General features: G+C 37.4%; 1 protein-coding gene across 2 annotated transcripts in view; it reads left to right on the forward strand.

Moving 5' to 3' along the window:
- The window catches only part of GLRA3 (glycine receptor alpha 3), a 167453-nt gene that overhangs the window by 19674 nt on the left and 132491 nt on the right, over window positions 1–15288 (forward strand). For both annotated transcript variants that reach the window (XM_032635588.1, XM_032635589.1), the window contains exon 2: window positions 10656–10783. In XM_032635588.1, the coding sequence (XP_032491479.1) occupies window positions 10656–10783 (128 nt within the window). The remainder of the gene's footprint in view (window positions 1–10655; window positions 10784–15288) is intronic.

Genomic DNA, 15288 nt, shown 5'->3' on the forward strand with positions numbered 1-15288 from the left:
AATCAATGAGTTAATTAGCTGTGTTATGGCCTTTTAGATTTTTCAGTTGAAATAAGCTGATGTCAAAAATATAAAGAAGTAAACTACTACCCATGAGAATAGACAGTTTCCATAGAAGTTATAACAATTAGCATGAGTTTTGAGCACAGCATTTTGAAAGCATTTAGTAAAACTGAGTGACTTTATGATAAAAATAAATTTTGTAGATGAAACGAACAAACTTGTATAAAAGATGAGAGTTAAGAAACCTCAGATGACTACACTATCTATCCCTGTCATCTACTTTTTTTTTTTACATCTTTATTGGAGTATAACTGCTTTACAATGGTGTGTTAGTTTCTGCTTTACAACAAAGTGAATCACCTATACATATACATATGTCCCCATATCTCTTCCCTTTTGCATCTCCCTCCCTCCCACCCTCCCTATCCCACCCCTCTAGGTGGTCACAAAGCACCGAGCTGATCTCCCTGTGCTATGTGGCTGCTTCCCACTAGCTATCGATTTTACATTTGGTAGTGTATATATGTCCATGCCACTCTTTCACTTCGTCCCAGCTTACCCTTCCCCCTCCCCATATCCTCAAGTCCATTCTCTAGTAGGTCTGTGTCTTTATTCCCGTCTTGCCCCTAGGTTCTTCATGACATTTTTTTTTTCTTAAATTCCATATATATGTGTTAGCATATGGTATTTGTCTTTCTCTTTCTGACTTACTTCACTCTGCCTGTCATCTACTTTACTGGAGTCCTCCTTCTCCACCTGTCTTATCCCTCCACCTCCTATCCCGCACCTATAACCCTATATTAACCCTTCATATACAAACACGCAAACAATATGTAACTTATCACTGACAACTAGCAAGCATTGAACAGACATACCTACTAAGTCCTAATTTATGTAAGCACTGAATGTAGACACCACTGCAATCAGGTCTGGCTAAAAAAGCACCCATCACATTCTAATTGACAATTCTCCAGTTCCACCATTAAATGACGATTTTCAGACATACAACTTTGCTTTAATTTTCTCTTTCAGATTTCTATATCCTGATTTCCCCTTGTTTCTAAATATTTGTTCTAGGTTCTTCCCTGATTATTCATAAGCATCACTCCTAACTTGGGCAGAAGGACAGAAGGATGAAAATGTTGGACACTCTCTGGTGTATAATGTTTGACCTCTCCATCACTATATTTAGTTAATTCATTTCAAAAATACTTATCCAGTTATTTACTGTGGGTGCTCTAGATTACTTCTGGGGCTATTAAAACACATGCAACAGTCATGAGTTTTGCTTAAATAGAAGATTCTATAAAGTCAGAGATAGACATTGATTGATTAATCTTATTAAAAATACAATTACAATTGTAACAAGTGCTGTTAATGAGATACAAATTTGATAAATATTGTAACAGGATTTTGCAGAATGAGATAGAATAGGTAAGGCTTCCTGAGGAAATGATGCTTATACCAAGATCACAAAGATAAGTAGAATGTAATTAAATTAATAGAAGACCAATGAGTATTCCAAAGGTAATGCCTAGCAGTAGGTTGTACCAGAGGAGCTGAAGAGGATATGGTGAGATGTGGTTGGATTATGGATAAAATTATAAGGTAGGACCAACTGGAAGGATATGATATGTGGAATACAAGAGGAGTCAAGAGTTATCAAAGATTTTCCAGCTGAGAAGTGTAAAGATTTTGTTACCATTAACCAAGTTTGAAAAGAATGGAAGAGAAACAAGCTTGTGTGGGAATAGCAGGAGTTTAATGTATGTTTGCTTTTATCAGAGAGCTAGGTTGCTAGCAATCTGTGATTATTTTATTCCAGTTTCAGAAATGGAGGCAATTCCAAGCTATGCTTAGCTTCCTGCTAAGACTTCTGTATTTCTGTTTCATTCTTACTCAGCAGCTGTAATTCTTTGCGATCTCAGACCAACTCATAGGAGTTCATGCCTTTTTGTCCCCCTAAAATCCATAAAGCTTTCAAAACTTGTACACAGATTGTTAACCTCTCAGCTGGTACTCTGAAGTTTATTGCCATCCTTAAGGGAAACTCACTTCTGTAAGTTTCCTTGTCTTAGATCTTAGCCACGTGACTTTTCACTGTGTTTTTAGCTCTCTGATGCACAGTTTTGTTTTCTTTTTAACCTTGTCTAGTGTTTTCAGTGGAAAGTTTAATTTGATTTAAAATATTGGCTTATAGGGACTTCCCTGGTGGTGCAGTGGTTAAGAATCCACCTGCCAATGCAGGCAACACGGGTTCTAGCCCTGGTCCGGGAAGATGCCACATGCCGTGGAGCAAATAAGCCCGTGCACCACAACTAATGAGCCTGCGCTCTAGAGCCCGCACGCCACAACTACTGAGTCCGCGTGCCACTACTACTGAAGCCCACGTGCCTAGAGCCCGTGCTCCGCAACAAGGGAAGCCACCGCAATGAGAAAACCACACACCACAATGAAGAGTAGCCCCTGCTTGCTGCAACAAGAGAAAGCCCACACACAGCTACGAAGACCCAACGCAGCCAAAAATTAATTAATTAATTTAAAAAATAGAATAAATAAGATAAAAAAATAAAAATAAAATATTGGCTTATAAATTTAATATCTGAGTGGCCTGGGAAAAAACCTCTTTACTTTAGTGTCTTCATCTGTAATGCATAGGTAATAATATCTAACTAGAAAAGTTGTTATGAGAATAAAATGATATCATATATATACATGAATCCTGTGCCTGAGAGATCAGGAAGCAGCTACCATTTTTATTGTTAGGTGAATTTAAAATAACCCAAGCCTCATCAAACTGCAGAGAGAAATGAGATCGCTTTAAAATGATAATCGTATTTCACTGGCACATTGCTCACAGTGGGAAGAATCAAGATCCCAGTACCCTTTTAATTTTGAGTTATTTCTCTGAGCCTCCAAGGGTATTCTAGAATAGTCCTTTTATATTCTTCCACTTTGGCCTCTTCTTAAAATAATTAATATTAAACAATCAACTTAAAGCCTGCTTCACTGCCTGTGTCATCATGGCAAACAATTCGTCCTCTTCTAAGGCAGGATGCTTTAGTGTGGAATGCTCAAAACATCACGTATTCTCAGATGTTTCAGTTTCTCTTTAGTTCTCCCATAAAGAGACTAAAGCCATAAAGAATTGGAAAGAATGTTCATCTCTTCAATTCTGGGTTTTATTTTTCAAACTGTGGGCTTGAAATATCAATTGCTTGTGTCTGCAGCTCAGAAAGTTCCAAATAATAGTAACTGTGACAATTTTTTTTCACTAAGAGTTGTAACCCCATAGGACTGGTTTATAAAGCTAGAGAATACATAGTCAACTGTCTTTCCCCCTTATACCCCAAATCTTCTCTGCCTCAAGAGTCTGGGCACTGATTTATTCCCCATAAGTCACTGTGCTTCTGTGCAAATCAACTCATGAAAATAGATGCACAGAGATTTGTGGCCCTCGTGCCAAGACTCGTCTCAAACCCATATTACGTTTCCTAGCTACAGCTTTCATATTTTCTCTCAATTTTAAGGTGCAGTTAGCAGAGTGAAATAAGTATGGACAATGATATTAAATCCATCTTTACAGCATCTCTATTTAGTAGTTATTTCTGCCCTCCAAAAGTGGATATATTTTACTTTCTTGTCTCATTAAAGAGGAAGGGAGGGGATAGAAGGGGAGGGCAGGGACTTATCTTTTTGATGGATTTTGGTATTTGATTTTAATGCTTAAAAAATATAGGCTTCTGCCAGTCTCTCAGAAATTGAAGTCTCTGAACTTTCAAGTGACAAGTCATTATAAAAATAAGAATATATAAGATTCTTAAGAGAAAAATGTGTTAATTGATGGGAATGTGTATGAGCCCACATAGAGTTTCCAAGAAAGTTAATAGTAAATTCAGTACTTGGCACAGCATAGAAAAGGCAAGCCAAGTGTGGGAGCCAGGCAAATTTGTGCAGAGATTGTTTTGAGATTTTCATAAATAAAAGACTTCTAAAATATCCAAAGATGCTTCCTTCAAAAATACTGATCATGAGTCATTTGCTAACAACTTAGTAACTTGCTATAAATATGTTGAAAGACGAGGTTTAGATAAAAAAAAAAAATGGACTTCATAATAAAGTTTCTTAACCAAAATCCATTCTAGGGACTTCCCTGGCGGTCCAATAGTTAAGACTTCTCCTTCCACTGCAGGGGATGCGGGTTTGATCCCTGGTCCGGGAGCTAAGATCCCACAAGCCTCAGGGCCAAAAAACCAAAACATAAAACAGAAGCAACACTGTAACAAATTGAATAAAGACTTTAAAAATGGTCCACATCAAAAAAAAAGATCTTAAAACAAAACAAAACAAAATCCCCCAAAATCCACTCTAAATGCAACTTAGATTTCTTCTTACTGCCTCCCCCTAACCTGAGTTTTTTTTCCTTTTAAGAATTTTTTTTTTTTATACTGGAGTAGAGTTGATTTACAATGTTGTGTTAGTTTCAGGTGTACAGCAAAGTAATTCAGTTATGCGTATACATATATCTATTCTTTTTCAAGTTATTTCCCGTTTAGGTTATTACAGAATATTGAGTAGAGTTCCCTGTGCTACACAGTAGGTCCTTGTTGGTTGTCTATCTTATATATTGTAGTGTGTGTATGTTCATCCCAAGCTCCTGATTTATCCCTCCCCCTCCACCTTTCCCCTTTGGTAACCATAAGTTTGTTTTCTAAGTCTGTGAGTCCATTTTTGTTTTGTAAATAAGTTCATTTGTATCATTTTTTAAAGTATTCCGCATGTAAGTGATATCATAATGATATTTGTCTTTCTCTGTCTGACTTACTTCATTTAGTGTGATAATCTCCAGGTCCACCAATGTTACTGCAAATGGCATTATTTCATTATTTTTAATGGCTGAGTAATATTCCATTGTATATACGTGCCACATCTTTATCCATTCATCTCTCAATGGGTTCCTTCCATGTCTTGGCTGTTGTAAACAGTGCTGCAATGAACATTGGGGTGCATGTATCCTTTCGAACCATGTTTTTGTCTGGATATATGCTTAGGAGTGGGATTGCTGCATCATATGGTAGCTCCCCTCACCCTGAGTTTTAACAACTTAAGAAAAATGTTTTTGAATATGTAAGTATAGATGATATTGACTGTTTAAAAATTAGAGTAAGATCTCAGATTGGTCACACAGAGCCTCGTACTGTATATGTATGTATTTATTACTATGAGCTCTCTTAAATGATTACAGTTGTCTGAAGACAGTCTACCATTTTTCCTACGGTGCTAGTCTCCATGGTGCTAGATATTACTGGAATAGGAAGAAAGTTCTAGGAGAAATATACCAGAGCAAGAGTTGTAGGTGATTAGAAGTCTCCCCATATGCACAGACTCCACCATTTTCAGAAGCGAAGGGATAGCCTGTGTAGAAATGCTTTTTAGCCAAATACCCAATGTAATTTTGCCAACAGTAGTTCCTTTTGAGTCAAAACTGTGAATCTTTAGAAATAAAATCAAGTGTCCATAAGTCATTGAATGGCTCTCGTGTCACTGAAAGAAATATAACTAGTAAAGAAATCTGGACTATTTCTCTGCTCAGAATTTTCTCACTTATTAATAGGTATTATCATGCAGAGCTTGGTTGTGAATCCCTGTTATAAAACATGAAGGTTTTGCTCGAAGTGGCAGGAACAAAGGAGCCAGCCTATCATTCTCCTCACTATAATCTCACTTCCCAGCTTCTGTGCTCTGATCCTTCCCAAGGATTCTCTGTAGAACCCAGATGGGCCCAGACAGAGTAATCTACTGAACTGTGAACACTACAGATTCAAGTTTGTGTTATACATACTTACCATTCCTAACAGAGTGCTTTGCACCTAACAAATTATATGAGAACTCAAAATTCATTGTTTCATGGGGCTTCCCTGGTGGCGCAGTGGTTGACAGTCCGCCTGCCGATGCAGGGGACGCGGGTTCGTGCCCCAGTCCAGGAAGATCCCACATGCCGCGGAGCGGCTGGGCCCGTGAGCCATGGCCGCTGAGCCTGCACGTCTGGAGCCTGTGCTCTGCAACGGGAGAGGCCACAGCCACAACAGTGAGAGGCCCGCGTACCGCAAAAAAAAAAAAAAAAAAAAATTCATTGTTTCAACATTTAACAGACATTTAAATACATTTTGGCATGAGAAAGTATATCTTTACAATTTTATTGTTATAAGTTGCTTTAATTGTATTGTTAGTAAACCTCTCAGCTTATACAAGTCTTTAAAAAGTTTATGTATTATAATTTTAAAATAATTTATCATCTCTTACCTACCTTCACTCCATCTCAGTCCAATGTGTATTTCATGTATTCTTCTCAAAGCTCATTAATCAAATTATATTAGGGATTTTATTAATTTTTAAGTATAACATCAAAAGAATGTCTCTTAATAGAATATTTACTGGTATTTAGTCAATTACAAGTGTTGACTATTTGTTATGGGGAAACCCAGGAGGTAAACTCTGTATCTTTTCTTTTAAAAGCAAATCTTTACATTACTTATGAGAAAAGATTTTTTTTTAGAGTCTTACAAAATAGTATTATGGGAGTTAGCTGTTACCAGGAGTGACTACAATTATCCAGAGAGAAAGATGGATGGAGCTGTGAGGAGTGTGGCTCTTTAAAACGCAAATACAGTAAAAACAAATATAAAAAGAAATCTAGGAACACACTGTCAGATCAGTGATAGCAAAATTAGTGGAATACCAACCTCTGTAAATTCCCTCCTTTGTAAAAGCAGTGAGAAAACTGTCAAAAAAAGTGACAATCAACTTGTTCAGAACTCTGGTAATTAATCAGAGATGTGCAGTAATCCACGAATTAGTTTAATCAAGAAAAACATCTGAATCTTGGTAAGAACAGTGGGATTTCTGGTGTTATAACTTGCCCTATTCCCATCCCCCTGTCTCGAGCTCCACGGTAGCATTGTAAGCCTATAGCCTACAATAACAGTAAAAACAGCAGCCTGGCAGCTACCAGAGGGGACAGAATGGAGTTTGAATTCCTTTAAAACCATATTCTTGGAAAATTGTCATTATTTGACCTGTCTGGAGGTTTTCTGGGATACCCCACTCGCAAGACTTTTATTTGACCTAACTTGGAGCTTACCCTTTCCCGGAGATGTTTGTCAAATTTTTAACTTCATGAGTACCTGAGGCAGTAGAGAACAGTGGGTGCAGACTAACCATGAATCTTAAAAGAAAAAGCAGCAGAATGATATGTTCATAGGGGTTTAGAAAAGCTCCACATATTCTTGGGCATCTAGAAGTCCACACGTTATGTACAAGGCTGTGAGCATTCAGTATGGTGGGCTGAACTGCATCCTTCCAAAATTTCACATGTTGAAGTTCTAACTCCCAATACCTCAGAACATGACTTTATTTGTAGATAATTAAGATATAATGGAGTCAAATTGGTGGACCCTAATCTGATATGACTGGTGTCCTTCTAGGAAGAGATTAAGACATAGACACACAAAGAGGAAGGACCATGTGAAGACACAGAGAGAAGATGGCCACCTACAAGCAAGGATGGAGGCCCTCAGAGGAAACTAGCCCTGCCAACAACTTGATCTTGGATTCCTAGCCTCCAGAATTGTGAGAAAATTAATTTCTGTTGTTTAAACCACCCAGTCAGTGGTAATTTGTTAAGAGAGTCCTGGCAAATGAATACACCCAGGGCTGTATGCATGCTCAGGAAGAACCCAGAGAGACCCTGAATTCTCAACTCTGGGGGCCTTTGGGCCCTGTGTAAATAGGAGGTAAAGGCTAAGGCAGATTTGTCAACTGCCTGACTCAAAGTTGAAGCAAAACCCCATGAACTCAGGACCCCCAGCAAATACTATGAGATTTATTGGTCCTGGGAATTAAAAAAAATCCCTGTCCAATTATTAGCTGATCTCTAAGCTAAGTGAAAAGATATCGCATAGTCATATACGATAAATAATATAGACTTTACAGAATTTGTTCAGAAAAGTCAATTACTAGGCAAAGACCGTAAATCAGCTATTTTAAATACATTCAAAGAGCTAAAAGAAACCATGCCCAAAGAACTGGAGAGAAAGTATGACAATAATATCTCACCAAATACAAAATACCAACAGAGAGATAGAAATTACAGAAAGAACAGCAGAGAAATTTTGGATTTGAACGGTAGAGTAACTAAAATGCAAAATTCACAGGAAGGCTTCTTTTAGTTTCCTCTGACTGCTGTAACAATTTACTACAAACTGGGTGGCATAAAACTGCGGAAATTTATTTTCTCAGAGTTCTGGTTGCCAGAAGTCTGAAATCAGTTCACTGGGCCCAAAACAAGATGTGAGGAGGACCATGCTCCCTCGGAGGTTCTAGGGGAGACTCAGTCCCTTCTTATTCCAGCCTCTGTTGAACGCCGGCATTCCCTGCCCACGGCCACATCACTCTAATCTCTGCTTCTCGGCCACACTGCCTTCCCTCTTCTGCCTGCCATCAAATATACCTCTGCATCTCTCTTCTAAGGATACATGTCACTGCATATAGGGCTGACATGGATAACCTATGATAATCTCCCCAATTCAGTGCAAAATGTGAGAGAATGCCAATTCAGCGTACATAGTTAACTATAATTTTTTTTTAAAAGTAGGGAGACACAGTATTACTGGTTCAGAGCCAGGTAAGTTGGTTTATTTGTTGGTGAAAGAATGTACTATTTTCTGACAACTGAAAGGAAGGGTTTTGCAAAGGAAATACAGGGAATAGTTTAGAAGCAGTAATATGTAGCTAGGAGAGCTCTGACAATGCCTTCTTCTGCCTGCTGTTCTTGGGCCATGGAAAGTGGACAAATGCTGCTTAAGAGGGCAGGTAAAAGTTACTTAAAACCAGATGGTAGAAGAAAGTTCTGGAGTTATTGAGAGGAGAGGAGCGTTGTTTTTCCTTTCATGATGATGATGATGATGACATTAGAATAAACTTTCCAGGGATCAGCATGGCAAGGAGTTCAACTGACCAGTAATAATCAGAGATAAAGGCTTACAAAGTAATATGGAACCAGAAGAATAGGGAGAGAAGGAGCTTCTGTTTAGAGAGAAAGAAAGAAAGACAGAATGAAAGTTATTGAGAAGATAAGTGATTCAGAATGTCCAGAACTAGATATATCCTCTAGAACAGGGCAAGAGTTAATAGGTGCTGTTAACTGTGATACTATACTTTCAGAAATATTGTTCTCACATTACCACTGATATTGGATTTTACCATTGTGATTATGAATTACTGAATATATGTGTGCGGTAGACGATTTAATGGTGATGGCTCTAAGGTTTATTTTCCCTTCTTATTAAACATTCTGGCAGGAGGAATTTAATAACTTGATACTGCTGAGAGTGACCACAAAGGTTCAGGATTTGGCGAGGCTCTAAGTTGAGTGACAGAGCTGGGAGGACGTGGTACTGACAATCGCAGGAAGTAACGTCAGGTTGAATATAAATATTCCAAACAGATGTGTGTTCAGAAAGCCTGCTTCACTTTTCTGAGCAAACTCTGTGGATAAAAAGAATCATTTGATATTAGCAAGTAGGCCTAGACCTTCTGGGACCAACCTAGGTAAATGAGGAGCTGGTCGGGGGTTCAGTCATTTGTGGGCTTCTAGGATGAGCAGCTGCAGAAAAAGGAAAATGTTTGAATGAAAAAAATACAATAACCCTTTAACTTTCCTGGACACAGGTTCTCATTCCATAATAGCCGACTGCACAGACCACATTTATGGTAATTTCTCAAACTCCATGCACAAATTTTAGGTCTGAACAAAATGTACTGTGTATGAATGACACCAAGTGAAAGCAGAATGAATTGAACTGAGTATGTTACTAATATAGGAAGCACTCACTCTAATTGAAGAAAAGAACATTGCTGTTTAACCTATAGGACCGAAGTTTTATTACTGTTGAGAACAATTCTTAAAACTTGAAAGGTGATGTTCTTTTCCTCTATAAAAGCAATAAGAATTGTATTTCACAGCTGAACTTTCATATTTTCTTATGTCTGAACAACTTAGGATAATTTTAGCTAAAAATTGCAATCAGAAATCAAATTTGGATAAATACAAATTTTGGAAGCCTAATAATTTGCAGTGGCTTTGTTTCCAGACTTAACTCAAATATTGTCACTACTGAATACATGTGAAAAATTATAAATTCTGACTGTAAATCTATAAATACCTATCTGTCACTATGATAATATTCACTATACAGTATATAAACCTTTTTTTTGTTTTAGTGTTTCAAACCGTATTTTTTTGTGTGTGTGTGGTACATGGGCCTCTCACTGTTGTGGCCTCTCCCGTTGCGGAGCACAGGCTCCGGACGCGCAGGCTCAGCCGGCCATGGCTCACGGGCCCAGCCGCTCTGCGGCATGTGGGATCTTCCCAGGCCAGGGCACGAACCCGTGTCCCCTGCATCGGCAGGCGGACTCTCAACCACTGCGCCACCAGGGAAGCCCCAAACTGTATTTTTTTGTTTTATTGAACTTAAAGTTTTGTTTTTTTGTTTTTTTTTTTGCTTAGCATTTTTATTTTCTATTTCTAGGTAACAACTGTTAGGAAAACTTTTTCTTTGGGTAAAATCTGTATTATTTTTTCTCATTTGCAGCTTGGTTGCAACAAAGGAAACAGATAGTGCAAGGTCTCGAAGTGCCCCAATGTCACCTTCTGACTTTCTGGATAAATTAATGGGAAGGACGTCGGGGTATGATGCAAGAATCAGACCCAATTTTAAAGGTAATTGTTTTACTTACTACAATATATGACATGTGTTTTATTTTTTATTATGTTTTAACATCTTTATTGGAGTATGATTGCTTTACAATAGTGTGCCAGTTTCTGCCCTATAACAGAGTTAATCAGCTATACGTATACATATATCCCCATATCTCCTCCCTCTTGCATCTCCCTCCCTCCCACCCTCCCTATCCCACCCCTCTAGGTGGTCATAAAGCACCGAGCTGATCTCCCTGTGCTATGCGGCTGCTTCCCACTAGCTATCTATTTTACATTTGGTAGTGTATATAAGTTCATGCCACTCTCTCACTTCACCCCAGCTTACCTTTCCCCCTCCCCATGTCCTCAAGTCCATTCTCTACATCTGCATCTTTATTCCTGTCCTGCCCCTAGGTTTGTCAGAACCTTTTTATTTTTTTAGATTCCATATATATGTGTTAGCATATGGTATTTGTTTTTCTCTTTCTGACTTACTTCACTCTGTATGACAGATGATTAAACAAGATAAATTTTCAAATTGATTTCCCCCCAAATTCTAAAGCTTATTTCCAATAATCCACCAAGCACTATATTGGTCAAAGATATGCCTTAAAAGAAGAAATATATTCTCATGTTAATAGCTCTCACAATTAGTCTTCTTTTGACCATACAACATTACATTAGTTTGTGTACAATCTCATGATTTGATATTTTTATACATTATGAGATGATGATTGCAATGAGTTTAGGTACCATCTGTCACCATACAAAGTTGTTACAACATTGTTGACTATATTCCCTATGCTGTACATTACATCGCCATTGACTTATTTATTTTACAGCTGGAAGTTCATAACTTTTAATCTCCTTCACCTATTTCAGTCATCACCCTACCACCTTCCCCTCTACTCCCTTGTCTATTTTCTTTCTCTTTTAAAAAATGTGCCTACTGAATCAAATGAACTAATTTAAAGTGGATATTATATATGCTTTCCCTTCCAATTTGTCAAAAACCAGGAATTAATACTGTGAGGTTTTAGGGGCATGTCTATCAATAATGTGATATTCCACTAGTCTAATTTTTTTGAAAAAAATAAAGGAGCAAAATTAACTATATATTTTTTAAAAAAGAATAGGAACAGAAATTTGCCAAACAGATGTGACAATATATTACAATAACTTAAATGATTTAGTATTCACTTCTTCATGGATTAAAAAAAAATTTTTTTTTTTTTTTTTGCTGTGCTGTGCAGCATGCAGGGCCTTAGTTCCCCGACCAGGGATGGAACCCATGTCCCTGCAGTGAAAGCACGGAGTCCTGACCACTGGACATGGATTAAAATCTTAATGGAAAAAAAAAAACAAAACCTAGAAAATACCTAGATAACTGATCAGACAATAGGAAAATGTTTTTAAAATATAAAATTGAGAAAAATCTGTATGTTTGACCTTTCAGGAATTTATAAATTTCGTACGAGGAAAACAAAAAATCTTAGTAGAGACATTCTCAGACAATTTGCAGAAGATAAATTAGAATATTCAACCTAATTAACAATCAATGAAGTGCAAGTTATAATAATAATGTGACAGCATTTTCGCCTTTCAAATTATCAACATTTAACAATAATATTACTGATAATTATTTCAGTCTCAAACACATTATTATAAAATTTATTTCTGGAATACTGATTTTAAATTTGTGATTGTTTTCACAAGTACATTTACATTAAAACAAAATTTACCTTCCAGACCATAGAAAAGAACAATTATTAAAAAACTATAAAATGACTTTATTAAAATGTAACTTTGGGGCTTCCCTGGTGGCGCAGTGGTTGAGAGTCCGCCTAACGATGCAGGGGACACGGGTTCGTGCCCCGGTCTGGGAAGATCCCACATGCCGCAGAGCGGCTGGGCCCGTGAGCCATGGCCGCTGAGCCTGCACGTCCGGAGCCTGTGCTCCGCAACGGGAGAGGCCACAACAGTGAGAGGCCCGCATACCGCAAAAAAAAAAAAAAAAAAGTAACTTTGTATTTGCTCTTTTATATACTGCTAAGTTTGAAAAACTCTAGATGTAGACATTTTTCTTTAAACAAAATTATGATACTTATTTGTACTATTTTGTATCATTTCTCTAAAATAAGTACACCTTTTAAAAATCCTATTTGTTTGAGAGAAAACACTGCAGTAACAGGCATAAGCCACACAAACTGCAGGAAGGTTGTGTTGCACATTGCCAGGCGGATGTTATTTTGTATGTTTATCTGTTTGTTGTTTTATGATAATAGTAAAAATCGTGGACCTGAATTGGGTAAAAATTAAATTGTCCAAAAATATTAGTGATGAATAGCCTCAGCAGACCTTCAGCACAATTCTACTTCTTTGAGGCAAACACTCCAAAAGGAAAATTGGTCACTTCCAGTGAGCATCTGTTTAATCTCTTTGATGGCTTTCCAGGCCTTTTACAAAGAAGGTGCTATGAAAGTTCTTTGCACTAACTAGACTGCTAATTGGATGCCTCCATTCTTGCATTCTACCTCTTCTGTTTTTCTTTTCTGCCCGATAATTTCTCTTTTTTTCCTGCAGGAATAATTATGTTTATTCATCTTGTTCACTCTCTTGAAGCCATTAGTTTTCTTGCATGTGATGGAAATGCTTTGTCGTTGAGGAAGGGCTGAGTTGATTTGCCCGGGTGCTGATACATGTTTTGTCTGCTGTGTATGGAGAGAGATAGTTTTCTGCTGTTTCTCTCTCTGGGAAAGGAAATCTGACAGAGATGATACTGCCCTGGGCACAGCTTTGCTTTAGGTGAGTGTTGAGTGGCAAGGCTTTGGTCTGGGGTTCTCCAAATGCCAGAATAGCGATGACTTTCGTTTTGAGGTACTGGCAGGAACCCTGTTTTCCCCAGTTACTTTTTTTTTTTTTGCAAAGAGAAGTTGAATAAATTCTGGGAATCTAATGTATAGCCTTGAGATTATAGTTAACAGTACTCTATTATATAGACTTAAAAGTTCTCACCACAAAAAAGAAACAGTAATTATGTGACGGTGGAGGTGTTAGCTAATGCTAAAGTCATCATCTTATTGCAGTATCAAATCAACACGTTGTACATCTTGAACTTACACAATGTTGTATGCCTTTTATATCTCAATAAAGCTGGAAAAAGAAAACATTTAAAAAGTCAGCATTGCTTACAGAATCATATTATTTCCAATCACCTTAATAAGCTATGTTTGCAAAAGGAAAAAAAAAGTTATGTGCATCCTTCAAACCCATGGAAATTCCAGGCCATCCCGGCTCTAGGGGACTATGAATAAGTGAGCAGGGAGCTTCCTGAGACAGGCGTCTATGGCCTCCCCTGCTGCCCAACCTAACTACCCACCTCCTTTCCTGTGGATGATGGCCCTGAACTTTGTGCCTCTTAGCACTTAGCTTCCTTCTCCATGCAGTTCTAATCATCATTTATTTTAGACTTTTCTCTGTTTTGTCTGTCAACCATTTTCTTCTGCCTTCTATATTTTATGTGATTAAACCAATTCTGACTTTCCTCTCATTCTCTTTGGTGTGATATATCTAGTCTCATTTTTATTCAATAATATCATTTTTATGCATTTGGAGAGAAGAAAACTATGCTCGATCCTCCATCCTGAAATAGAAGTTTCCAGGAATCACTGGAAACTGGAAACCAGTTTAACAGAAAAAAAGCAATTGCATAGAAAATAAAAGTACATCCATAGACAATAAAATATTATTTAACTAGACTGTCTACCAGCTTTTTCTAGATTTTGTTTCTTTCCTTTGACTCTATTGTTTAGGCGCTCAGTTGGTCTTTGATAACCTTAAAACTAATTTGGATTCAGGCAGAAAGTACTCTGTCAGCAATCACCTGTTTGTGTATTCCTCCTATATATTTATTGCATTTTCGTTAGGTTTTATCATTCTGCCTCCAATGACCATTCTCTTTATCTAGAAATAACATTGTTCACCTTCACTATGTCTCTGTGGTTTCTGTCTTTTCATCTGTAATATTTCTCTATATTAATCCTTTTCTCCCACATCACAAGTGCAATTTTCATAGTCTCTTCTGCTATAACTCTTTCTATCCCCAGAATGGAATGTGTACCTATCACTCATTTCTGCACATATTTTTTTTCAGGGAAAGTGTTAGAATCTTCTTTATCCATTTTAATTATTCCTATCCATCCAGATACAATGCTTCTTGAATAAAATTCACAGTTATTTTTTGAAAAAACTGTATTTTCTTTTTTCATTTTTATGTAATACAAGGTCATTTTAACAAGAAAAATCTCTTAAAAATAAGCCTTTCTCGAAATTGAGTTATTTGTAGTGAGGTGGATGGACCTAGAGTCTGTCATACAGAGTGAAGTAAGTCAGAAAGAGAAAAACAAATACCATATGCTAACACATATATATGGAATCAAAAAAAAAAAATGGTCATGAAGAACCTAGGGGCAAGATGGGAATAAAGATGCAGACCTACTAGAGAATAGACTGGAGGATACGGGGAG

This window comes from Phocoena sinus, chromosome 6 (assembly GCF_008692025.1).
Source record: "Phocoena sinus isolate mPhoSin1 chromosome 6, mPhoSin1.pri, whole genome shotgun sequence".
Classification (NCBI taxonomy): Eukaryota; Metazoa; Chordata; class Mammalia; order Artiodactyla; family Phocoenidae; genus Phocoena; species Phocoena sinus.